This window comes from Pituophis catenifer, unplaced genomic scaffold (genome assembly GCF_029215685.1).
Source record: "Pituophis catenifer annectens isolate HBS135680 unplaced genomic scaffold, rPitCat1.0.hap2 SCAF_6, whole genome shotgun sequence".
NCBI lineage: Eukaryota > Metazoa > Chordata > Lepidosauria > Squamata > Colubridae > Pituophis > Pituophis catenifer.
The window spans coordinates 78,498,737-78,523,833 of NW_027256886.1; the positions used below are offsets into that span (position 1 = coordinate 78,498,737).

Here is a 25,097-nt window from a genome sequence, read left to right on the forward strand (position 1 = left end):
AAGTTTTATTCATTTGTTAACTCCTTTCCCCCATTTTCTTTTGGGGACTTTCTTGGCGAGAGGATCCTGGATCTCTACCCAATATTCTTATCTACAATGGACAATGTTTTTGCTCAGTCATAATTAGCACCATTCACAAGAAGTGGGAAACTTGCTATGATCAGAATGCTGTGCTTGTTTTTGATCTATACATAAACATTTCTCACATGAAACAAAAACCGCATAGTCGTAATGAATCAGAGATGATAATATGCCACTTTGACAGGGTGCATTAATCTGTGTATCCTCCCTTGTGTAAATGCAGCTAAAGTTTTGGTTAGTCTTTTATTTTACTGATGTCATATGTCGGACTTGGAAAATAATTAAGTCAATGTGATTAGGTACCTGGGGTAATTTGTGGTTAACAGAGAAAATGCTTGTGGCATCTAACAACTCTGCTAATAATAGGTTCCATCAATGGATAAATTTACCTTATGCATAATCAAAATTTTGGTCCACATATGGTACTTTATTTTAGCACTGTCCACAATCTGGTATCTTCCAGATGGAATGCTAATTTTACCAGAATTCTCAACCAATATTGCTATTGGGAATCAAAACATCTGGAAAATGCCATGTTGGGAAAGACTATGGCAACTGTCCAACATGTCAAGAAGTTGTTATCAAACATGACATTGTATCACAAGGGTTACAACTGGAATGCCATATACAGTATATACAATGCAAAGATTTCAAACTCTCTCCGCCACTGAGTATACACCTTCCCCAGTATGCCAGATCAATAAGATGATGCAATGACTAAGAGTGCTAATGTCTGAAATATATGATCTTTAATGTTTAGTTAGAAATCATTTTTTGGTTTCTAGTTACATTACACATTGCAAGAATGCAGTCTTACCACAGAAAAACAGCATAGTTTTTAGAAAGTCGTTTGATTTAGCTAAAGACCTATATTGTCCATTTTTGAAACAGTTCTCTCATCCATTGTTTTACTCCACTGAATATACAGTATCTGTTATCAAACACCACAGTCATTTTTTTCTTGAATGTCACTCCATCAACTTGTTTCAGGAGGCATCAAAAGAGGATTAATTTTTTACTAAATTACTAAAAATGAACATAATTAACAGGGTATATATTTTCTACTAAATGTTAGTAACTGAGTATATATTGCAGATATGCATAAGGAAAACCATGACCTTTGAGGATTTATGATGTAATTGATTTTTTTTTTTGAGAATTTTAATTTGTGAAAATTCAATAATAATGTCACAGGATCCCTTTCCAAGAATTGCAGTGTTCCTGGTGCTTTACTAAAAACCATAAATCCAGTGTTTCCCTCTTAAAAAAAGAGTAGAAGGAGCAATGGCAAAAAATGGGAAAATTGTAAATAATATACAACAATTTGTGCTTGGGATACATCATTAAGCTGATCTGAGCCTTTTGCAGATTGAGTCCCAAAGATGAAAGCAAAGATGTGACCAGCAGTGACATGGACAATGCAGAGATTTCATGGGTTCCTACAATTTGTGTGTGTAAGAGTTGGTGTGTGTGTGTATTTTTGTGTGTGTATACTTTTGTGTATGTGTATTAAAAGTCAGGATAGCAGCCACACAATTAAAGCCCCATTTCCTTTTTACATGTATTGCATCTGCAATGACCAACAAAGGGGTTGATGATCAAGTACAGTAGTCACAATAAACATCTTGATTTTTTAAAAATCAAATTTTGTCTTTTGGGTGCCCCTGGAAGGATGGAAGAACACTTGCAAGCATTTCCCCTTTTACTGGAAGGTTTTTAAAATGGGAATGGAGAGAGGGAAGTTGTTGCAAAGGCAAACTGCTTCCACTTCCAATGTAAACAACCCAAATGATTTCAAAGTGGGTTACATATGCCAAGAAAATTTAGATGCAAAATGGGCGAATTTCTGCTGTATAATTTCAGATTCAGGGGATTTGGAGAGGGCTTAATATTTGCCTTCCACTCTCTTTTCTTTGCACTGTTTTGGTTGAAAAAGAACATCACAAAGTTGAAAAATAGCCATTTTGCCACTGAATTTTCACAGAATGTTTTCAGCATGTTGGGGAAATATAAATCATGTAACTCTGTGGTCTGCTCACCACCACCTTAAAAACAAACGTGCATAAAAGTGTTTTGCCTGAAAGTTTGCAGAACGTGGAGACAGCACTAAGGGAGATGTAGTTCATAAGTGATTCTTCGTTTCTAATAATCCCAAAAGGAGTAAGTACTGAAACAAAATTGTCTATGAGCAATGGTGGGTCCTAGTAGAGAACTGACCAAATAGTGAAGGTACTTAACTACAGTCGCCCATTCCACGAAGATTTATTTTCAGTACATAAATAAAATAGGGACATGTTTACCTGATTTCAGGTGTTGGTATTCCTACTACAATGCAGTCCAACTGCACTTTGGTTCCTTCAGAGACTTCTCTGCTTTTCAGTTTCTGAGTAAAATGTGGCGGTTGACCTATTGGCTCCTCAGAATAAAAAGGTGCAACTGATGTCTCTGTGCTTAATTCTGGATTTTCTAATGTATGGACCACTTCCACATCTGCCTGTTGAGGATAAGATGGATTTTCCAGTGAAGGCTGGATTTGATCTGATTCTTGAGATATTGGAACACAAGGCCTTTCCCTGTTTTCAGATAAATTGTCTTGGTTAGCCTTGTGTTTAGAGTCAAGTTTGCTCCTGTAGTTTTTGCATGTCCTGGGCCTGATTTTTTTTGAACTGTGTGCTTTGAAAAGAGAAGAAAGCTCCTCAATAAAATCGGCAGCCTTGTTGAGCAACTCTTTCTTCGATTCTGTCTCTGATCCAAATGGCTGCTGCTTCTTTGGATGGTTGCCTGAAGTTGGTGAAGCCGTAGATGGGAACTGCTTCTTCTTTGAAATAATATTTTCAGAGTTTTTCAACTCGGAGGGTAAGAACACGTGGATCTGCTGCTCTTCTTCTTGGCTGTTCTCAGGTGGTTCTTGATTGATAGCTTGTCTGGCCAAATTCACGCTCTCATCTAGCTCTTCTTGGCTCAAAAAGGCAGAAAGATCTGGAAGTTCATCCTGGCCAGTTACCTCATCAGAAGCCCTGGAAGTACTCCCAGAATGGACAGAATGCAGAGAAGATTCTGATCTACTCCTTTCACTATTACCTTGATGGCTGTTTTCAGCTAAATAGCTCTCTCTCAGAAGTTGAGTTATTGACGTTGAAGATTCAGAAGTATTGTCTTGCATGCTGTTAACAAAGAGTACAAATAGGACTATAACCTCATAAAATACATATTTTTCTAATACTGAGTTAAAGAAATGGACAGAGATGTTTTTACTATAGCTTTCCCCAACCAACAACTTTTATCAACCCCCCCCCCTTGAGAATTAAGTTATATCCAACAAACTGGAGCTATCAGGCTAAGGAAACTGTTCTACTGAAATTGATCAACAGATATTGTATATAATTCCTCTTTTGCTCCAGATTTAATTGTGATCTGATAAGGCTAGCATCTCTATTATTTGGAAGTACTCTCACTTTCTTAAAGGCTTAAAGTAAATTTTGCTGCACAAAGTGGTATTCTCAACCATTCTCTATTAGAATTTGTCCCATTTACTCATTCATTTACCTTATCCATCCTTCATCCATCTAGTCCTGTATTGTTTGCTTGGAGTTACTATACCTCAGAAAGAGGCATTTATTTGCCCTACATCTGATATTCTTTTAAACTGAGAGCTGGGCTTGATTTACTATATGTATAATAATACTATTATGCCCTCCCAAATTAAGATTCTGCAGTAACCATATGACTATTCCTAGCAGCAAGTGGTCATACTTGAATGCATATATGTCATACAAATATCTTTTTATAAACAGATGCTCATAATAAAAAATATGTAGCTTGAATTCAGTATTTTGCCATGACCTAATGACAGTTTGAGGGGGATGATAAATTCTAGCAAAATTACCCAGGAATTGATTGGTTGATTATCCCTGCTTTTATAAGAAGATCGGAAATCCCTGAACATTAGAATGTCTGAAGAAATTTTCTCTTTGGAATTGTGCCCTATCATCTCTTTCATTGCTTTCTATGTGAGTAGTTCACTTTACAGTATATTTTGGCTCTCACTGAATCTCAAAATTGTATATATTTGAGATAGAAGTTGGGATAGAAAATGTCAGGAAGATCTGATTTAGAATAAATATGGACCATTCAAGACTGGATGAATCCATTTTAGCAGAGTCTTATTTCCAGAATTGAAATGAGATAATATCTTATGCTACTTAATGGATCCTAGAGACACTGTGAAGCACACACAGCTGAGTTCACTCCTACTCATCAACACAGGCTGTTCCTGGTGACCTCTTCACCATATCTAATCTTAGGGTGAACAGTGGATGATTCCACACTCCACACTGACATTTAAGGACGCTGCTTAACTTAGTCACAAAGTCAGTTAAATTACCGTAGTTACTGATTTTGGGCAAACAAATATACCTCTGTTTAAAACAGAGTTGAGACCAGGTGTCACTTGAGTTTTTGCCATAATTTGCAGCTGGAGATATAACTATTATATGTAACTTAAATAGTTAAATTGCCTTAAATAGTTAATTTTCTGCATTTTAAAAAATATTTACTTTGTCGCTCTCATGACCATATTCTTTGGTGAAACTGATGTAGCATAGCCAAAATATGTGCACAGAGGCCCAAATGTATACAGAACAGAGACTACGATGCTTTCAAGGGTGTCTATGGGGAGGAGTGAAAAAAAGGCAAGATGGTGGACCTAACTCATATGATTAGAAACACATGTAAAAAAGGACAGGACTATGATCACACGATGGTAGCCACCATCTTGCCTTTTTTGACCCTTTCTCTGATGCTACTCCTTGACGTTTTCCAAAAAACTCACCATTAAAATACCACTGCCAATTTCCTGTCAAAATCTGGAAATCTTCCTAAAGCATTCTGCCATTTCTTCAAGCAAAATCATGTCCACAATTATCAGAACCTGACCTCATTTACTAGATATTTTTGGCCTGGGATGATGAGGCCAGTTATTTTTATGGAAAGCAAGAAATAGTTTGGACACATGGGATATAAAAAAACAAGAAGTTTCCCTCAGGTGAAACTAGAAATGAATGCCAGGATACCATCATGCATGGTGATCAGAGGTGGTATTCAGCTGGTTTGGACCGGTCGGTAGTGGGAATTGGAGGTGGGCCCGCTCCCTCGCCCCAGCTCTATGCTGTCCTATTTAGGCACGTTTTTGAGGCTGGGCGCATGTGCGGAAGGCAAAGCACACGTGCGGAAGGCAAAGCACACGCGCAGAAGGCCGGGAGGAGGCACGCATGCTCATATTTTCGGTGCTGGGCAAACCAGTATGTAAATTATGTGAATCCCACTTCTGATGGTGATGGCCTCTTTTTCAGAAGCATGTTTTTCAATTTCTCAGTCTATGCTCCAGCCCTGCAACTCTCTCGTGGTCATATCTGTAACTTGTCTCTCCTTGCTTAGCTTGCAAACCTAGTTAGCCAGGTGCCACATCAGCCAAACTTGGAAAACGGGGGAAAAAACGTCACAAGTGTGATGGGCAAAATTTTCATAGGTAACAGCAAGCACAGCTGACCTGATATTTATTAAAAAAGCAAACAATAAAAGTTAGGATTCACCTAAAAGAGGTGAAGATCTGCTCTGTTTTAATGATGGAAGTTCAAACCAAATTAAATAATTCATTACAGATCCATGATCCAGGGTAAATAAGGCTTATTGAATAAACTTACAGAATAGAGTTATAAAATAGAACATAAAAAATAAAATGAGGCATACAGGATGAAAAATATATTGTACAATCATGCTTGCCCTATCTTGTTATCAGCAATATTCAAGCTACGAAAATAAAGTTTGCAAGAGTCACCTTGTGGTCATTATGCATTAATAAAAACTGAACATAAAAATGAAAGTGAGGTTAGACGAGGCATTAGTAGCTCTTTACATACAGTATATCTTGATAGAGGTTACAGTGCTGCAGAATATAGTTTGTTTTTCAACATTACAACAGGTAGTCTTGACTTATAAATACAATTGAGACCAGAATTTCTGTTGCTGGCCAAGGTGATTGTTAAGTGATTTGTACCCAATTTTACAACCTTTTTTTGCCACAGTTAAACAAATCACTGCAGTTATTAAGTGAATCGTATAGTCATTAAATGAAGGCTTTCACCAGTGACTTTGCTTTTTGGAAACTGATTGGGAAGGTTCCAAAAGGTAATCACATGACCCTGGGATGCTGTAACCGTTGTAAATATATGCGGATTGCCAAGTGATCAAATTTTGATCACATGACTATAGGAATGCTGCAATGGTTGCTTCAATGTCTGTGTGAAGACTGGTTGGCAAGTGACCAAATTTTGATCACCTGACCATTGGGATATACTGTGATGGTTTTAAGAGTGAGGACTGGTTGTAGGGCATATTTTTCAGTGCTTCAGTAGCTTTGAACAGTCGCTAAACAAATGGTTGTAAATTAAGGATTACCTGTAACTTTACAAGAGCAGAGCCTTAATGCACAAGGAATTTTCCACAATTTAAAAAAAAATAATGTGGCTGTCAACATTTATTATTGTAAGTTGATTTAGATCTGTGCACTCCTATTGTCCAATTGTACCCTTGATGAGCGTTTATTGTATTCTGCAAGCGCCACCATTTCCTGATGTTGTCCCATGGGCTTTGAAAAAAAACAGTCTCTCTCTCTCTATAAATTTGGAGTTTCTAAGACATATTATTAGCTGTGCCAGCTCTTGAGATTGGAAATGAATCTTTGACCAGTATTTAAACCCACAGTGCAGTGAAAGTTAAGAATGAATGCAGGAATGATCACTGGAGATGGCCAAACAAGTCAAAGTGGCATTTTACATGGGCAGGGCTTTGATCAGGTGGTCCTGGGTGCCAGCTTGACTTTTTATGACCCTCTACAGATGTTTATGGAGATTCTCAGTCATCCAAGTCATGGTTGTCCCAAAGGTGGTTTTTGAAGAGGCAACTGGACTTTCTGATTTTTCTTTGAAGATGTTTTGCTTCTCAAAAGAAGCTTCTTGGGTGAGAAGCATCCAAAGAATTGCATTCAAAAAGAATGCAAATGACAAGCTGTCTGAAAGGAGTAGACATCCTTTCATTCCCCATCATCCAGTCAGAGCTGAATAAGCTTCTTGGATGAGAAGTGAAACCTCTTCAAAGAAAAACCAGAAAGTCCAGTTGCCTCTTGAAAAAGCACCTTCTACAGACATCCTGAATGTTAATTTCACACAGAAAATTTTTTAAAAGTAAGTACATGAACTAAATCTGTTTTTCTTCTAAGCTACTGATATTATTCATCTATATATATATATATATATATTTGTAAAAGCTAATAGACCTTATGCAATAAACCTTGATAACTCTATGCATGTATACTCATCACTTCCCCCAGGTTGCACTCTCCTCCAGTCTAATCCTTCTTAAAATTTTGTGAGGGTGATTGGACAATGAAATAATTGGCCCAAACACATCCAAAGACTTTAAAAAAACAAACAAAAAATTCAACACCAATCTAGGACAAATAATACTAGGATTGTTCACCATTTTAAAAAACTAGTTAATTAACCATCATCCATTCTAATGATGAAACCAGTAATTATGAATACATTTGGGCCTTCTAGAATTTAAACAGTAACACTTTGGAAAATGTAAAAATTATAAATGAATTTACAAAGTGATGATTCGCATTTGATATAACTTTAATCAGGGCTTAATCCCTAGAATGAAATTGATCCTTCACATTAAATAGATGTATCCAATACCGAGTAAAATTTGATTACATACAGTAGAAAAGAGAATAATAATAATTACAATGACCTTTGAGTAATAAATAAAAATCAACCATTCTCACTAATCAAAGCTTGGGTTATTAAAATGAAAGTTTGACTGGGCAGATAAATGTAAATATCTCAAGAACTTTTAAATCATTCAATCATAAGGGCTTCCATAACTGCGAACCTTCCAAGGACTTTTCTATAGACCCAGCCCATTATTACTAATCCTTTTCATCCGTTTCTCTACAGCCCTTATTTGACTTGACCCCACCTGCGAACTATGGATGTAGATTTAGAAAAACTCTCCTTCAAGTTGACCAGCAAGCATGGCTGGCTGGGGAATTCTTGGAGTTGAAGTCCACACATCTTAACGTGTGCTAAAGTTGACAAACACTGAGCTTATGTCTCCATCCTCCCTTTGGTGCATGAGCATTTGTGATCGAAAACAGAAGAGTAGGACACCATGAACATAAAAGCCAGTTCTCTCCTCTATTTAGGATGCCTGGTGGGCAAACATTCTGCAGTCATCGTGGCTTAGCACCTGCAGGGAGGAAAAGCCCAGGAGCCAGGGAACATAGGGAGGGGAATTCCTAGGAGCTGGAACCCCCCCCCCCAAGCTCTATGCATCAGAGCTGGCAGTGAGCCAGATTGTAAATCAGCTGAGCTATTCTACCATGATCTGTCTGGGATCGTGGATCATACCATCAATCTGAATCAAAGTCAATGCCTGCATTTGAGAAGTACGGCTATAAAGGGTGATGTTTTAGCTATTCTTTTCACTTAAAGCATATCCAGAAACTGGGGTGGTTTCACGTGATACATTCCTTTAATAGAAAATTATGTTATTTTTGTATATTGAAAAGAATTTTGTTTATGCTAATGCTGAATCTATCAGTCTTATAGGGACCATTCAGGGGCATCATATACCACATTATCAAATATTTCTTTGCTATTTTCAAATGATGCTGAAAGTAATGTTTTGTTGTGTATTTAGTTAAAAAATAATTAGTTAGCAGTCAGATAATAAAATGTGACTCTTTTGGTTGTGGCATGGAGGCTGTATTGAAACACCAGAATCAGTGCAGTTGATGGTGCAATCGTAGGAAGATTCCTAATATCAACTATTATCTGAAGACACAGTTCTCTGGAAAAGACCCAAATGCTAGTAAAGGTGGAAGGAAAGAAATAAGACCAGGAGAAAGGTAATGGACTCTATTACAGTGGCAGTGAGTGCTCCATTGGAAGACGAAATCAAAGAAAGATTGTTATGGAGGAAATTTATCAAAGTGGTAGTTTGAAGTCGAAAATAATTTGACACTGCATAATAAATCATTTCTAGTCAAAAGGAGGAGTCTGAGATTGCCAACAGGTAGAATGCTATTTTAATTATGTTCACTTGTGGGCTTCATAGAAGTATCTATTTGGCAACTATGGAAGGAGAAATTAGAACTAGAAAATCCGCAAGGTTCATCTAATTCTCTTGTTGGGATGATCCCACAAGGATGTTATATCCTTAATTGATTACACTCATTGAGAATCTGTCAAAATTTCAAAATTTGCAACAATAGATTTATAATTTAAAAAGTCACCTTGTAGGGGAGATGGGCCACATATGTTTTAATAATTAAATTACTAAATAAATAAAATTTTAATTGGAAGTATTTTTAAGTAGGAGATACAAGCTAGTATCTCAGAATAATTTTTGGCCTGTGTTATATTTTCTTTTACTGTACTTCTAGGCCAGCCATAACAGTTGGAAGGTAGGCATGGGGACTGTGCTCTCCCAAATTTGCATGAAATTTAATTCACGCAAAATACTAAGGAGCACTTGCCAATACCTCACATGAGTGGAAGAATATACTGAGGATTGCTGTGGAATATTCTTCTGCCTGCCTTTGCCAAGTCAATGACCTTCAGACGTAGATGGGCTATAGTTCTTATCTCCCATGGTGGAGTAATGAGATTGCAATCAAAGGCATCTGGAAGATGCTAGGTGGAAAGGTTACAGGGCTTTGTTTGAAGCCATGCTTTTATTTAAAGGATTTTAGTGAGATGCGCTTCAATATAAATTCTCTGGCTGAAGTTACCAGTAGAACGAGCAACACTGTCCTTTCTAAGTAAGGCATTATTAGCTGGTATCACCTTCTACTTGTGATGAATTTGCTAATCATCCCAAACCAAGTCTCTCACTGAGACCAAAATGTTTCTGGCTCATTTGTGAACAATTAGAACTCCTAAATCTCTTTACCCAGAATTACACTCCAGGCATTAATCCTTTTCTAATAGTATATATTTGATTTTAGGCAATATTTTGTTGACTCTTTACTCAACATTCTACTTAATAGCACTCTGATCCTCTAAATAATCACTCTGATGTTTCAAGATACAGGTACATCATCCAGTTGATTTTCAGAGAATAACCCAAGCTCTGCCTAGACCTAGACCAATTAATAACTGAATGCTAATATTTTATGCAATTCTTAACCAATTACATTTTTATAAATAAAGGATGAGCAACAAACATGCAAGTTAAGCCATTCAATTCCTCCTGTTTACTATATAAGAAAGAGCTCTTCTTAACTCTCCTCCATCAATCAAATATTCTTAGCCAGGAGTCCCCAAACTTGGCAGCTTTAAGAATGGTGGACTTCAATTCCCAGAATTCTCCAGCCAACTGTGCTTTTAAGACTACTTAATTATTATGGGTGCTCAATTTGAGTGGATAACAAAAAGAGAAACAAGAGCCCAAACTGAACTTCAAAGATTACAAATGCTTTATTTGTATTAAAGGCGTATTCATCCTTGAAGTAAAGCATTTTTCTCAGTACAAGGTCTTCAAGATATGCTGCCCATTTTAGCTAGGAATTTTTGGAGTTATAATCCCAATTTATAAAAGGCTGGTTAAAGAATATCCTATAATTGCAGGAGAAGGAGTGGCAGAACCTGGGGTAGGAGATAAAGGAGGGATCTGCATAGCATTTCTAGATAGCCACAAGTGGACTAAGTCCCACCAGTGGTGGGTTGCCCCCAGTTTGAACCGGTTCTATAGAACTGGTAGTAAAACCAGTGGGAGGCTCCACCCACCGACCCCAATGTCATCAGGAAGATTCTGAGCACGCAAGCAAAGCGAGGGTGTGTGCGCGACCCCGTTGCGAACCGGTAGTAAAGGTAAGTAGAACCCACCCCTGAGTCCCACCCCTCTTGAAATCTGTGGATCCTTATCTAACTCTTAGCAGGTGCTAATCATTAGTTGATATTATTCCTGTGCATAGGCATGAATAGCAGTAAATCAATTTAATTGTACCTTCATATGTGGACCTGATCTTCCATGCCTGACAAAAATAACAGATAACAGGTAATTTCTCCATTCAAATCTATACTCCATTCAAATCGATACATAAATCTGGATACTGTAGGTGGATAAATCTAGGTAGCCATATTTTGAATTTCTAGATATGGCTACCTATCCTTTGTTACTTGCTTTGGAGAATACAAAATGAAGCATGTTTGGCATATATTGACTTAAAATGGGGTCTCACTGTTTAAGGGCACATCTCCAGCTCTTAAGTAAAGCCACATGATTTCCCAACTCTTAGATTTTATTTAATTTCGAACATTATCTCAAAGTATTTCTACTTGTTAATATAAACATACAGTGTCTAGTTTTCTCTCTCTTCTTTTCCCCATAACCACAATCTTGTTCTTTTTGCTTACCAATAGAAGCACAATTTTGTAAAATGGATGGTAAAGCAAAATTTGTTTCTCCACAGTAACAGTTTTAGATCACACATTATTAATTAGTGCACTATATGTAACTGCAGATTCTGTGGTTGATCCATTACAAGTAGTCCTTGCTTAACAACTGCCTTGTTTAGTGATCGTTCAAGTGTTTTGCACCTGGAAGGCTTTTACAGTGACCCTGTAAGCACCCTACAGTCCCATGACCACCATTTGCAAGCTTCATACCCAGCTTCCAAGAAGCAGATTCAATACAGAAGCCAGCAGTAAAGTCATAAGTTGTGGTCATGTGATATCCTGCTTAATGACTGCAGTAGACAAGAGGCAGCATGTCCGTCATGGTCACGTGATATCTCACTTGACAGTTGCATTGCTTAATTGCATTGCATTGCATTGCTTTACCAATAAAACTATTGTAATATGGATTTTGGCATGTTGAAAATAATTTGACATGGAATCCATTTTAGTTGCCTAGATGTTTGCTGTCAATCTCTTTCTTAGATATAATCACTAAATAGTATATTAAATTACAATGCATTGGCTTGGTATGATTTATTCTTAATTCTTACTGACTCCCTATTTATTTCCAAACTACTTGTGATTTTAAAAAATTAACTGACATAGTATTAAGGACAGGCTTAATACTCCCTTTAATGGAACAGGAGAAGTAATTGAAATTTTAGTTGTAGTTTCAACAGACCTTATCAAAATATTGCATACTAATGGTTTAAATCCTTTCTATCTACATACTTTCATTATTATGTATATTGATCAACTGAGCAAAATATACTAATTGAGTCTTTCTATGATTTTGAAAGCATTGTTAGGTGATGCTCTAAAATTATCAGATATTTTTCCTCTTCGATTAAGTACAAAAGAAGATTTCAATATTTTTCAGAATACTGATGTAATTATAAAAGATCCCTTATTGCTCTTATTTTAAAAAATATCTATGTGCTATACAGATTTGGAAATGTGTCTATCTCTAAAAAAAACTTACAAAACTTACTGGCATTGCACTAAGATACTGCACAGCAACAATAAAAACATACAATATAAGAAGGCACATGTATTTTTTAGTCTGCATAATGAACCTTATGGTTCCTCTCTTTAAAAATGGCTGCAAACAATTTAGGTATGAGATGCCGATGTCCCTCAATGACTCATTATATTATAATTCACAGTTAATGTATGCCCTGTTTTGAGCTATAGTTGAGACAATATGAAAGTATTGAATATAGAGGTATTTCATGAGAAGAGTACTCCACTCCTCTGCTCACAACAGAATACATTATGCCACCAGGCTTGAAATTTTGGGCTTGGACAATTTAGAACCAGTGGTGGGATTTAATTTAACAACCGGTTCTCTGCCCTAATGATTTCTTCTAACAACCAGTTCATCAAACTGCTCAGAAAGTTAACAACCGGTTCTCCCGAAGTGGTGGGAACTGGCTGAATCCCACCATTGCTTAGAACTATGCCGCCTACGGTCTGACCTAAGTGTAGTACACAAAATTGTCTGCTACAACGTCCTACCTGTCAATGACTACTTCAGCTTCAACCGCAATAATACACAAGCAGACAATAGATACAAACTCAAGGTAAACTGCTCTAAACTTGATTGCAGAAAATACAACTTCAGCAACAGAGTGGTCAATGCTTGGAATGCGCTACCAGACTCTGTGGTTTCTTCCCCAAACCCCCAAAACTTTAACCTTAGACTGTCTACTGTTGACCTCACCCCATTCCTAAGAGGTCTGTAAGGGGCGTGCATAAGCGCATCAACATGCCTACTGTCCCTGTCCTACTGTCCCATTTATTCGTATCCATTTCCTGTGCTCATATTCATGTTTATACTTATACCTGTTATCTCGTACATGTTTGAAAAAATAAATAAAATAAAAATAAAATAAATAAATAAGTTCTCAATTGGGACAGGATCAGAGGTGAATAAGCACAGAAAGAAAGACATGTTGAAGCACAATTTCCCAGTTCTTGTCCCAGCAGAAAAGTATGTTGAGCGTAGTCACTCTTGATAGTGTTATGGGCAGCATGTAAATTTAATAAATAAACAAAATGAATGTTGGCATGACATTTACTATCTTGTTGGCCAAGATCTATTCTGCCCCCAACAGTGAGGCTGGTAAGTGATGCCATCCTTTCAGTTTTAAGATGGCTCACGCTAGGAGTCGTCAGTGGATTCTTAAGTTTCATTTTATCTCATACCATCCCTCGCCTGCTGTCAAGAAAACACCCATCATTCTAATGTAGGGTGTGGCAGGGATGCGTGAGTGCAGGTGGGTCCTTGGGATGATGGGTTTAGACACCCATCAACTTGTCTAACTAACAGGCCAAAGGTATAGGGGTGCTTCCTGCCTGCGATCTGTTAGTTGTACTGTTTCTGAATCCTGGCCCAATGGTCTTTTGGAAAACTCGGTGCTGATAAAAAGGTGAGCTGAAAGTTCAGTGGCACAGAAGGATGAAGAGGAAAGCAGGAAGAAAAGTGATACAGAGCCCCCTTCTATTTCATCCTGCACCCTTCTCTAAGCCTGTGATGTGGAATGAGAAGAACAGAAGAGGAACAGGGCAAAATAGGAGAGAATAATGAGATAATGAGCAAACTCCATCCTCAGCTAGTGCTACAAGGGAGCTGGCAATGAATGCGGCTGCGGCTGATAGCACCTGGAAGTACTTCTTGGAGCAGGCAAAATGCTGCCTGTCCCAACAAAAGAATAAAACTGTAGCTACTGTAGGTAAAACTACTTGTGGGCAGAAGAATTAGAAAGACTCTAATATACTCATTGGCTGACATAGCTGACAGAAGTTGTCTCTCTTTCCCATTTTAAATTGACCACTTCCATAGCCTGGGACTAGCACTTTCTCAAGAGAAGATTAGTCATGTTTTTTAAAACAAAAGTCCAGCAGTTCTTCAAAGAAGTATCTAGAACCTGTGTAAAACTTGAGAAAACAGTTTGGATTAGACTGATCTTGCATTATGTGGATAAAGGAATGCAGGTGTCTTGTCTCTCCTTCATCTGAAGCCTAAATGCTTACTGAGCAAGTAGACTTTATCCTAAAGCAAAGCCAGACGGATCCCAGCTCTGACCTGTTCAGCAACTACACCATTAGTAAAGGATGCTATGACAGAAATTGTATCAGAAGGAAATAGAAAATATCACGACTGAAACAACTAAAGATGTTTTTAAGGCACTTTGTTCTGGCATAGGAAAGAGATGAGGAGAACGTGGGGGAGGTGGGAGGAAGTGCCCTAAGTTTTGGAAGGCAGAATAAGAGAAAGAATCAAGTTCTACATCCAATTCTCCAAAGGCATGATGGCTAACTATAGGAATGGAACAGAATAGCATTCTGCACATGGTGAATGTTGCTATTTTTTTCCAGCTGGCATGCATGTCAAGAGTTAAGTTTCAGACTTCACTGGTTTCTAGAACAAATTTGGAGATTGGGCATGAACATTCCTACTTAACATTAAAAATGAAGCTCTATCCATGACTACGATATGTTATGGATCTGTATATTGAAATATATGTAAAGCTGACTGTGGTTTAAAACAAATAAATTGGGTTCTGGGTTTGCCATTAGAAGAGGCTGACATATATTAAAATCACAAGTGTGGAAAAAGTGACTTTGACGTGATACAGTAGATAAATGTTTTTATTTTCAAGAAATTAAAGAAAATGAGTTAATGTCCTGCTGAATGTACAAGAATGTCCACAGGATTTTAGTAAAAACAAACTCAAGATGGTGGCTGCAATGGTGCAATTGAAGTTCTGCCAGTTTTTAAAGGGGGCAGTGCTGTTATCTTGACCATTTCTAACCATACCCTATGGATATTCCTATAAAGATCTTCCCTGGAAGTCAGGTATGGAACTAAGCCCAAATTATCCAGATCAAATAATGCCACCAATTCTAAAAAAAACCTTGCAGCTTCTGGGTTTGAAGTCAGTTTCTCACTGACCTCAGATGTTAGCCATGGGGTATTCCATTGCAGCTGCATTTCTTAGAAGCTTCAGGAAGTTCTGTACAGTTGGATCTGCTACATCCAGTGCAGGGCAATTTCTGTCTCATATTTTGCATTATTAAACTGTCTGCTACATGCTGTTCTGTTGTACCCATGCACGTAGCAGCACATATCAGATAGGATTAATAGTGGAACAGATATAAGGGCACAATTTATTCCAATGTCTGGGTAGTGGAAAAGAGAATCTAGCAATATTAAGCAATATTTAATATAAGTCTGGTAGGCCTTCCTGTCTTACGTGTTGATAAGGACATTCTTAAATCAAAAAGAAGCCTTGGCTAGAAATGAGACGATATCAAAAATGCTAGAGTAATTGAAAGAAATATTGGACTTTCCTTCATAGCTCAGCTGCAGTTTTGAATATATTCTAAGCATAGAAAATTTCTGTTTGAGTTTTTTTACAATAAAAGAAATAATTTACTGATTTAATATAATTATTTGGGAAGAGATGATTTCTAGAATTTCAGTTGTTCTCCAAACTGAAGCAAAAGGTGACTTCTGTTTGTACTAATTCTCGGATTACTGGTATTGAATCATTAACCACTTTAATATGTTGAATAATTACTTGAAGTACAGTGCTTCATAATATAATCACAAATCCATAGATAGTTTAGAATATATTATCTCTGGCTTAAATGTCACAAAATATTGATAGCCTAGTTGGTGGGGGGCATTAAGAAATAATCTCTTCTGTTTGGATATTCAATAATAATAATAATAATAATAATAATAATAATAATAATAATATCGTATATATTAAGAAAGTACTTGGTTGGTACCTAGGATGCTGGCAGCAACCCGTATCAACCATTAGCACCAGTCAATGATATTTGTGATGCATTTTTGAATGTTCAGTTGACTGAGTTTCATATTTAATGAATAAAGATAGTAGTAGTAAATAGTAGTAGTAGTAGTAGTATTCTACACTCTAGAAAGAGTACAGAGAAGAGCAACAAAGATGATTAGGGGACTCGAGGATAAAACATATAAAAAATGGTTGCTGGAACTGTATATGTCTAGTCTTATGAAAAGAAGGAGGAGTGACATGATAGCAGTGTTCTGATACCTCAGGGGATGCCAGAAAGAAGAGGGGGTCAACCTATTCTCCAAAGCACCTGAGCATAGAACAAGAAGCAATAGGTGGAAACTAATCAAGGAGAGAAGCAATTTAGAACTAAGGAGAAATTGCCTGACAGATAGAACAATTAATCAGTGGAACAACTTGCTTCCAGAAGTTGTCAATTTATTTATTTATTTATTTATTTATTTATTTATTTATTTATTTATTTATTTATTTATTTATTTATTTATTGCGATTTATATGCCGCCTTTCTCCCTAGGGACTCAAGGCGGCTTACAAAATGACAGCTTCAATACAAATCACAATACAATACCAAATTAAAATCAGTAACCCAATTAAAAACGATTTAAAATTATACCAGTGTACCCCCAAACGGATCAGTTTAATTGGCGGAAGAGCCACGTCTTCAGCTCGTGACGGAAGGAAAGAAGGTCGGGAGCTGTCCTGAGCTCAGTGGGCAATCCATTCCAGAGGGTCGGGGCTCCCACAGAGAACGCCCTCCCCCTGGGGGTCGTCAGCCGACATTGTTTAGCCGACGGCACCCTGAGGAGGCCGAATCTGTGAGAGCGCACAGGACGATGGGAGAACGGCTGGAGATGGTCCTGCAAGTACCCCGGGCCTAAGCCATGGAGGGCTTTATAGGTGAGCACCAGCACCTTGAAACGTATCCGGAGTGCCACCGGCAGCCAGTGCAGCTCACGCAGGAGAGGTGTTACACGGGAGTATCTAGACGCCCCCGTAACTACCCGCGCGGCTGCGTTTTAGACTAGCTGAAGCCTCCGGACACATCCCAAGGGCAGCCCCATGTAGAGGGTGTTACAGTAGTCCAACCTAGAGGTAACAAGGGCGTGAGTGACCGTGGCGAGGGCATCCCGGTCTAGGAACGGGCGCAACTGGCGCACAAGACGGACCTGTGCGAAGGCCCCCCTGGTTACGGCCATCAGATGGTCATCTAAAGACAGCCGAGAATCCAGGAGGACACCCAAGTTGCGGACCCTGTCGGAGGGAGCAAGGATTTCACCTCCGATCATTAAGGATGGAACCTCCAGATCCCGGGATGCCGGCATCCACAGCCACTCAGTCTTGGAAGGGTTGAGTCTAAGCCTGTTCCTCCCCATCCAAACCCGCACCGCTTCCAGGCAGTGGGACATCACGGAAAGGGCATCCCTAGGGTGGTCAGGGGTGGAGATGTAAAGCTGGGTATCATCAGCATATTGATGATACCTCACCCCAAAACCACGGATGATCTCACCCAGCGGTTTCATATAGATATTAAAGAGCAGAGGGGAGAGAACCGATCCCTGAGGCACCCCACAAGTGAGAGGCCTCTGGGAGGATCCCTGACCCCCCGCCCAAACAGACTGCAGACGGCCCGAGAGATAGGAGGAGAACCACTGTAAAACAGTGCCTCCTAACCCTATCCCCCTGAGCCGCTGCAGCAGGATACCATGGTCGATGGTATCGAATGCCGCTGAGAGGTCAAGAAGGACCAGGATGGAGGAGCAACCCCCATCCCTGGCCCGCCAGAGATCATTTACTAGGGCGACCAATGCCGTTTCCGTGCTGTGGCCACGCCTGAAACCAGATTGGTAAGGATCCAGGTAGTCAGTTTCCTCCAGGAATTGAGGGAATTGCTGTGCCACCACGGACTCAACAACCTTCGTTAAAAAGCGAAGGTTGGAGACTGGACGGTAGTTGTTAAGTACGTCAGGATCCAGGTTAGGCTTCTTAAGGAGGGGTCGAACCACCGCCTCTTTAAGCGCAGCGGGAAAGACCCCTTCCTTTAGTGAAGCGTTGACAATAGCCTGGATCCAGTCTCCAGTCACCTCCCTGGCTGCCGAAACAAGCCAGGAGGGACAAGGGTCCAGTAAACATGTGGAAGACCCCAACCTACCCATAATCCTGTCCACGTCATCCAATGAAACAGGCTCAATGCTCCAACACTGGAAGTTTTAAAGAAGAGATTAGATAACCATTTGTCTGAAATGGTATAGGGTTTCCTGCCTAAGCAGGGGGTTGGACTAGAAGACCTCCAAGGTCCCTTACAATTCTGTTATTCTATTCTATTCTATTCTATTCTATTCTATTCTATTCTATTCTATTCTATTCTATTCTATTCTATTCTATTCTACATTGTCGTTGCTGTCATCATCATCATACATGGGAAGCTTTGCCAAAAGTTTGGGTTCGAATCCAGCAAAAATTACCAGGAACGCCAAATTGACAAAAGTTCTTAAAAAATAGCATGTCAAGATTCTGTGAAACTGTTGCAAATTGAAGTTGAGTGACTACGGAGGAAGAAATCAATGGTTGTACCAATAGTAATAGGAGCCCTTGGAGCAATACCCAAAGGGCTGCCTAGAGACATGGAAATTTGGAACTTATTAGACCTGACTTTGCAAAAAACCACCCTATTGTCTTAATAGCTCTTGGGTCTTTGTTAAGTTTTTGTTAAGTTTTGTTAAGTTTTTATGAGTCCCAGACTGTGAATCAAATTGAAGATTAAAATCATCATCATCATCATCACAGTGACAAATATACCTGTAGTGAAATGCTACAATTTAAGCTGAGTCATTGCTACTAATTTCCATTATTGGTTTGAAGCCTAAGTATAATATTTCAGATGAAATAAGCTGTAAATAATATTTCAAAGGCATATTACTTATTATAGAAAATTGATGTCTCAAAAAATTGAACTGCAATTCAAATTTTGCTGCAATTATTCCAGCATCATCTTTCAAGAAGACATACCAGAATATGGTTTCAGAAATGCATCTTCAACAATTTAACAATCACAGTTTAGAACTTTTCAGATATGAATATTTTTGTTGAGGGTTACATTCATAATCTACACCATATCTGGCTGGGGAATTCTGAAAGTTGAAATCCACAAGTTGCCAAGGTTGGCCATTCCTAATCTATACTCTTCAGTTTGTATAAGGCTTTTACATAATTCTACATAGTTTGTTTCCTCAGTTTTGCTTTATAAATCTAGGGATTTTAAATTTTTTAAAATTGATTTTATCTAAACATAAGAAGAACTTCACAAAGAAGATTTTTCTATGTTAAGTGTCCAATAAGAGATCTGGAAACCTAATCTAATAAAGTTCCTATATGATCTCTCAATTCATGACGCTGCTTTGCTCGCTGTTTAAAACTGCATGCCAAACATTTGCCACTGACAGTCAAAAACATTTTTTTTTTCCAGAGAGAAAAAGAGAGAGGGGACGGTGAGGGTTGAAAGAGTAATGTTCTTCAAGCAAGACTATTCCTTCAGCTGTTGTGTACATTAATCCACAGAGCAGATCTCCAGACACTAAATATAGCCAGCCATATCATTTTACATGACACATTCTTTCTCTCTCCCTCTCCCGCCCCCCATTTCACTCTCATGTAAACTCACACACATTAGATTTTAAATAAGAAGTCATATTAATCAGGATTTAGTGGAAATAAGATAAATGATCTGTGAGGTTTCTTAATTAGGGATGATGAAACAACAATTTCAACTATGTTAAAAATCACAGGCGGAGAAACGGATTTTAACATCTGTGCCATTTCTACAAGTCAGCATTCTGCTCAAAATAACTAAACAAGCATACATGGGAATTTGAGGGGGAGAATTTGGAACAACTCCTTTCAACACATATGAAGAAACAAGTTTTTCATATTCTGAAGATTCTTGTTTCTATTTTAATCTAGTTTGACTCTGGGTAATATATCTACAATTATTAGCAACATGACATATTATGGATCCCACCAACCCTCTGGGCACATGCGCCATTTCATCAAAACACCGTCCACTTTTGAAAATCAAATAGGTTACCTTTTCTAATTCCTCCAGATGTTGAAATCCAACTCTGGCACTCTGGCACAGTGACAATGATTCCTAAGTAAGAGATTAAAGTAACCAAAGTGATGGTGCTTCTTCAGGTTCTTTGGCACTGAAATAACTTCAAATAATTAACTCCATCAGTCAGAAAATAAAAGTTAACTTTATGTTTTGAGGGAAGATAGCTGTAAGAAGCTGGACAACCTGTCACGACTGAAGCAATAGCATTTGTCACTTTGCAGGTCCCAAGTTATTTTGAGACGTACAAACCATGTGCCTGTGAAACATTTCTCTTCATTGGACAGGGTAATATCGAGCAAAAGGATTTCACTGCTGTGGCGGTGGGAGATTTGAACATTTTCTCTCTCTTCCCCTCCCTGCCCCCCAACCTGGAATATTTTCCCTTGATGCTTCAGCATTCTTAGCAAGACTCATTCATGAGAAAATGCAAACTGAGTTTGGTATGGTTTAATGAAGAGTCATGTCAAATCAAGTGGTTTTATTTGAAAAGTAGACAATACCTTTATTTAGCTCTTCTTCTTCTTCTTCTTCTTCTTCTTCTTCTTCTTCTTCTTCTTCTTCTTCTTCTTCTTCTTCTTCTTCTTCTTCCTCCTCCTCCTCTTCTTCTTCTTCCTCCTCCTCCTCCTCCTCTTCCTCTTCCTCCTTCTTCTTCTTCTTTCTTTTCTCCTCCTCCTCCTCCTCTCTAGTGCACTCAAATTATATGTGAAACCTAACTTTACTATCAGATTACTTTCTAAGAGTATTTTCAAAGCTCAGATGGTTTCAATTAGCCTTTTCCAACCCAGTGCTTCTCTTTAGCACAAACACCATATTGGTTGGAATCCTGGCATTTTGTATGCTGAAACATCTGGAAGACAACCAGTGGAGTTTGGAGGAATTTAGGACTTTTAAGCTTCATAACCCTAAATTACACAGCATTGGGCTGCTCACAACATTTTGAAATATTAACGCTTCATCCACATTGACCAGTGGCGGAAAACTCTATTGCCATAATATATACTGCCCTCAACAAATATCCCAAACCTGCCACCAGAATAATATTGACCATAGATACTGTCCTTCTTTACAACATGTAGGGCTGGGATTTGTGGATTCCCTTAGCCTTCCCTTTCTCACTTCCTACTGAATATCACAAGTCATTAGGAAAACATCCACCAATCGCTCTCCCCAACATGGAATGGAGGATGGGTCAACTATGCACTTAGGTATGAGTTCATACTGAAAAGGTTTTAAAAGCTGATTAAGCACTAACCTCCAAGAACGTTAAAGCTGTGTCCATAATCAGCCCAAGCAACAGCCAGCAAGCATGGTGTGGGTTGCACTGGGTACATAAAGAACTGGAAGTAGTATATAAAGAACTGGCATTTTTTCTCCTGTTTCAGTGTACTGTTCCTATCCCTGATGCCTTTGGCACTTTAGGCCCATTTAGTCTCTAAGCTGGAGAGCAACTCAGAAATATAGGAGCTGTGGTGGCGCAGTGATTAGAATGCAGTATGGCAGGCTAATTCAGCTCACTGCCAGGAGTTTGATCCTCACCAGCTCAAGGTTGACTCAGCCTTTCATCCTTCTGAGGTTGATAAAATGAGGACCCAGATCGTTGGGGGCAATATGGTGACTCTGTAAAACCGCTTAGAGAGTGCCATAAAGCACTATGAAGTGGTATATAAATGCTATTGCTATTGCTACAAGAGGGAGACCCTGATCTGAAAGGCCCGGACCCTCTCACTGGTCAAAGCAGACTGTACTAGAAAAAAGGTATGTCAACACCAAACTAACATGGCCAGTAGGTGCTGGCTGGTTCTAGCCCCAGAATGATTAGTGAATTGTGACAAATTGAATATGTGGCACAACTTGTCTCAAGAGGAGGGGAAAATACACCAACATAAATCCATGGCGTATTGGTTATATACAAGTAAGAAAAGCTTCCAAGTTTCTTTCTTGTGTGTTCCAAAGGATGCACATCTTCAGAAGAAGGCTTGGTTGCTTATATATCCTTTGAAAATTCATCTGACAATCTGCTTGTCTTCTGTTTCCAAGGCAGAAAAACAATACCTACTTTGACCTCAAAGTTATACCTCTCATTCAGTGGTGAATTGCTACCGGTTTGCACCGGTTCGAGCAAACCAGTAGTGATAAAACTACCGGTTCGGGCGATCTGGTAGTAATAAAAAGCTACTGGTTCCTTCGAACCAATATTTCTGACGATCAGCTGTGCTGAAACAGGAAATCTTGCTTTCTAGTGAATCTAAATCGCGTGGTACAGCTGATCCGCTCTCACTGCTGTTCTTGCCTTCCCAAGCCTCCTTTTGGCGTGTACTGTGCATGCACGCGCACGCAGCACATGTTTGATGCATGCACAGCGTGCGTTTGGCACGCAGCACTCATGAGCATGGACGCAGCGCGCGTTGGCACACAACGCTCATGCGCGGCCAGCGAACCGATAGCAAACCGGTTCAGATTTCACCACTGCTCTCATTACAGCCTTTATTATTTTTCTTTCCTATTCAGGACATCTCAGGGTGTGATTCAACATTGAGCAGCCATTTTTCAATCTCATTCCTTGCTTCTTCTCAATTTGCATGTTAACCATGCTGACCTTAAAGAGGAAGTTTCTGATTGCCCTATTAATCAATGGCCCTATAAACACCATGGACTGTTTAGCACTTATCCTTTATGAATGTACATTTGATACTGAACCATTTACTTCAAAGGCTCAGAGAGTGATTTTGTTTATCCTGTATGTAAGAAATGTAATAAAGCTACATCATTTAATAGGATAGGCACCACATCTCTTCTGGATCAATTTGGCCAGATCAAAACAATGTCAAGAGAGGAAGACAAGTCAGGACATATGCTTGGGCTATGTCCTACCATTTGGGGGATTATGGATTTAACATAGCACTGCATTGCCAGACGTGTCTTGGTGAACAGACAGAAGCACCTCACCTTCATATATTGCAGGAAGATAATTTTCTACTGACACAATCCAAAAATACCTTTTATCAAAAATCCACAGCAGATCTTTTTACTTGTTGCTTCTTAGAACACTTGGAGTGAATGTTTTGTTAGAGAGGGATTGACATTGAATTCAAAGTTATTGTGATGTGGACAGCCAATTTGGTATAGTGGTTCCTCGGTACTCCCATGTCACACCACTCCTTTGCAGTCTGCATTGGCTCCCGGTTGTCTTCTGAGTGCAATTCAAGGTGCTGGTGATCATTTAAAGCCCTACATGGCCTAGGACCAGAGTACTTGCGAGACCACCTCCTGCCACCGGTAGCCTTCCATCACCCGGTTAGCTCCCACAGAGTTGGCCTCCTCAGAATGCCTTCGGCTAGACAATGTCGACTGGTGACCCCTAGGGGGAGAGCCTTCTCTGTGGGAGCCCCTAACCCCTGGAATACGTTACCTCTGGAGCTCTGGATAATCCCCGACCTCCAAACCTTCCGCCGGGCCTTGAAGACCTGGCTTTCCAACGGGCGGGCCTGGGTTGACTCTAAACTGATTTTGTAGCTTTTAAAATTCTTAAATCTTAAATTTGAATTTGTATTCCCACGTTTAACCTTATTTATTGGATATTCTGCTTTAATTTGTCTTTTAACTTTTGTATTTTCTGTTTCTTATTGTTGTGAGCCACCCTGAGTCCTTCGGGAGAAGGGCGGCATACAAATCCAATCAATCAAACAACAAACAAACAAACAAACAAACAAACAAACAAACAAACAAACAAACAAACAAACAAACAAACAGGTTAAGGCATCAGATGGGAGACTGTTTAGGCACAAAGTTAGCTGAGTGGTTGGCCAGTCACTCTCTCTCAGCCCTAGGATGGAGGCAATGGCAAACCATTTCCAAAAAAAGCTTGCCCAGAAAACTGCAGGGACTAGTCCAGGTAGTCCCCAGGAGACAAAAATGGATTCAAAACAACACATATGACATTTGCCAGTTTTTAACCTTCTTTCTTCTTGGAGCATTCTGTTGTGTGGTACGCTTACCATTTTGACTTCTGAAAAACCCCTACCCTCTTTCAAATGACCCTGCCAAGCCTATGTCTACAATTTAGTTGGAAAAGCATGGCTGTGCTCTCATCTATTACCCCAACATGTGGGAGGGGGCATTCTGCTCCCGTTCGCCTTTCAGCTCCAATCCAGAAGCCCTCAAGCAGTCGCATTCACGACTAACATTTAGATTTACAGCATACAAGATAGTTAGGAACACAAGAACATCATGAAGTAAATCTAACGGCACACAGAAGAAAAAAGGGGGAAAGGGAGAAACTCCCCCTTTATACCCATAGCAACCAATCATAGCATAGATTGCCTCATGCATGAGCCAGCACTCTCCAACCAATCAACTACAACTGTGTGTTCTGGCCCATTGTACACTTTACTGCTCCGGCTTCTAAATTAAATATCTTAACATTCTGATTGTCAACATGCCCACTAATCAAACTTTGCCTGAAATCCAAACGCAATTTTCAGCAGCTAGGTATTTTTAGAGGATCTGATCATACAAATGTATCTTAAGTCCATGCAA

General features: G+C 39.1%; 1 protein-coding gene across 3 annotated transcripts in view; it reads right to left on the bottom strand.

Moving 5' to 3' along the window:
• The window catches only part of MYPN (myopalladin), a 101,246-nt gene that overhangs the window by 62,260 nt on the left and 13,889 nt on the right, over nt 1-25,097 (bottom strand). For 2 of the 3 annotated variants that reach the window (XM_070946343.1, XM_070946341.1), the window contains exons 1-2: nt 20,535-20,635; nt 2,382-3,245 (exon numbers count right to left, since the gene is read on the bottom strand). In XM_070946343.1, the coding sequence (XP_070802444.1) occupies nt 2,382-3,244 (863 nt within the window). In that variant the 5' untranslated portion in view covers nt 3,245; nt 20,535-20,635. Of the gene's footprint in view, nt 1-2,381; nt 3,246-20,534; nt 20,636-25,097 lie in introns of those variants that run through there. The other variant, XM_070946342.1, reaches the window with a different exon arrangement.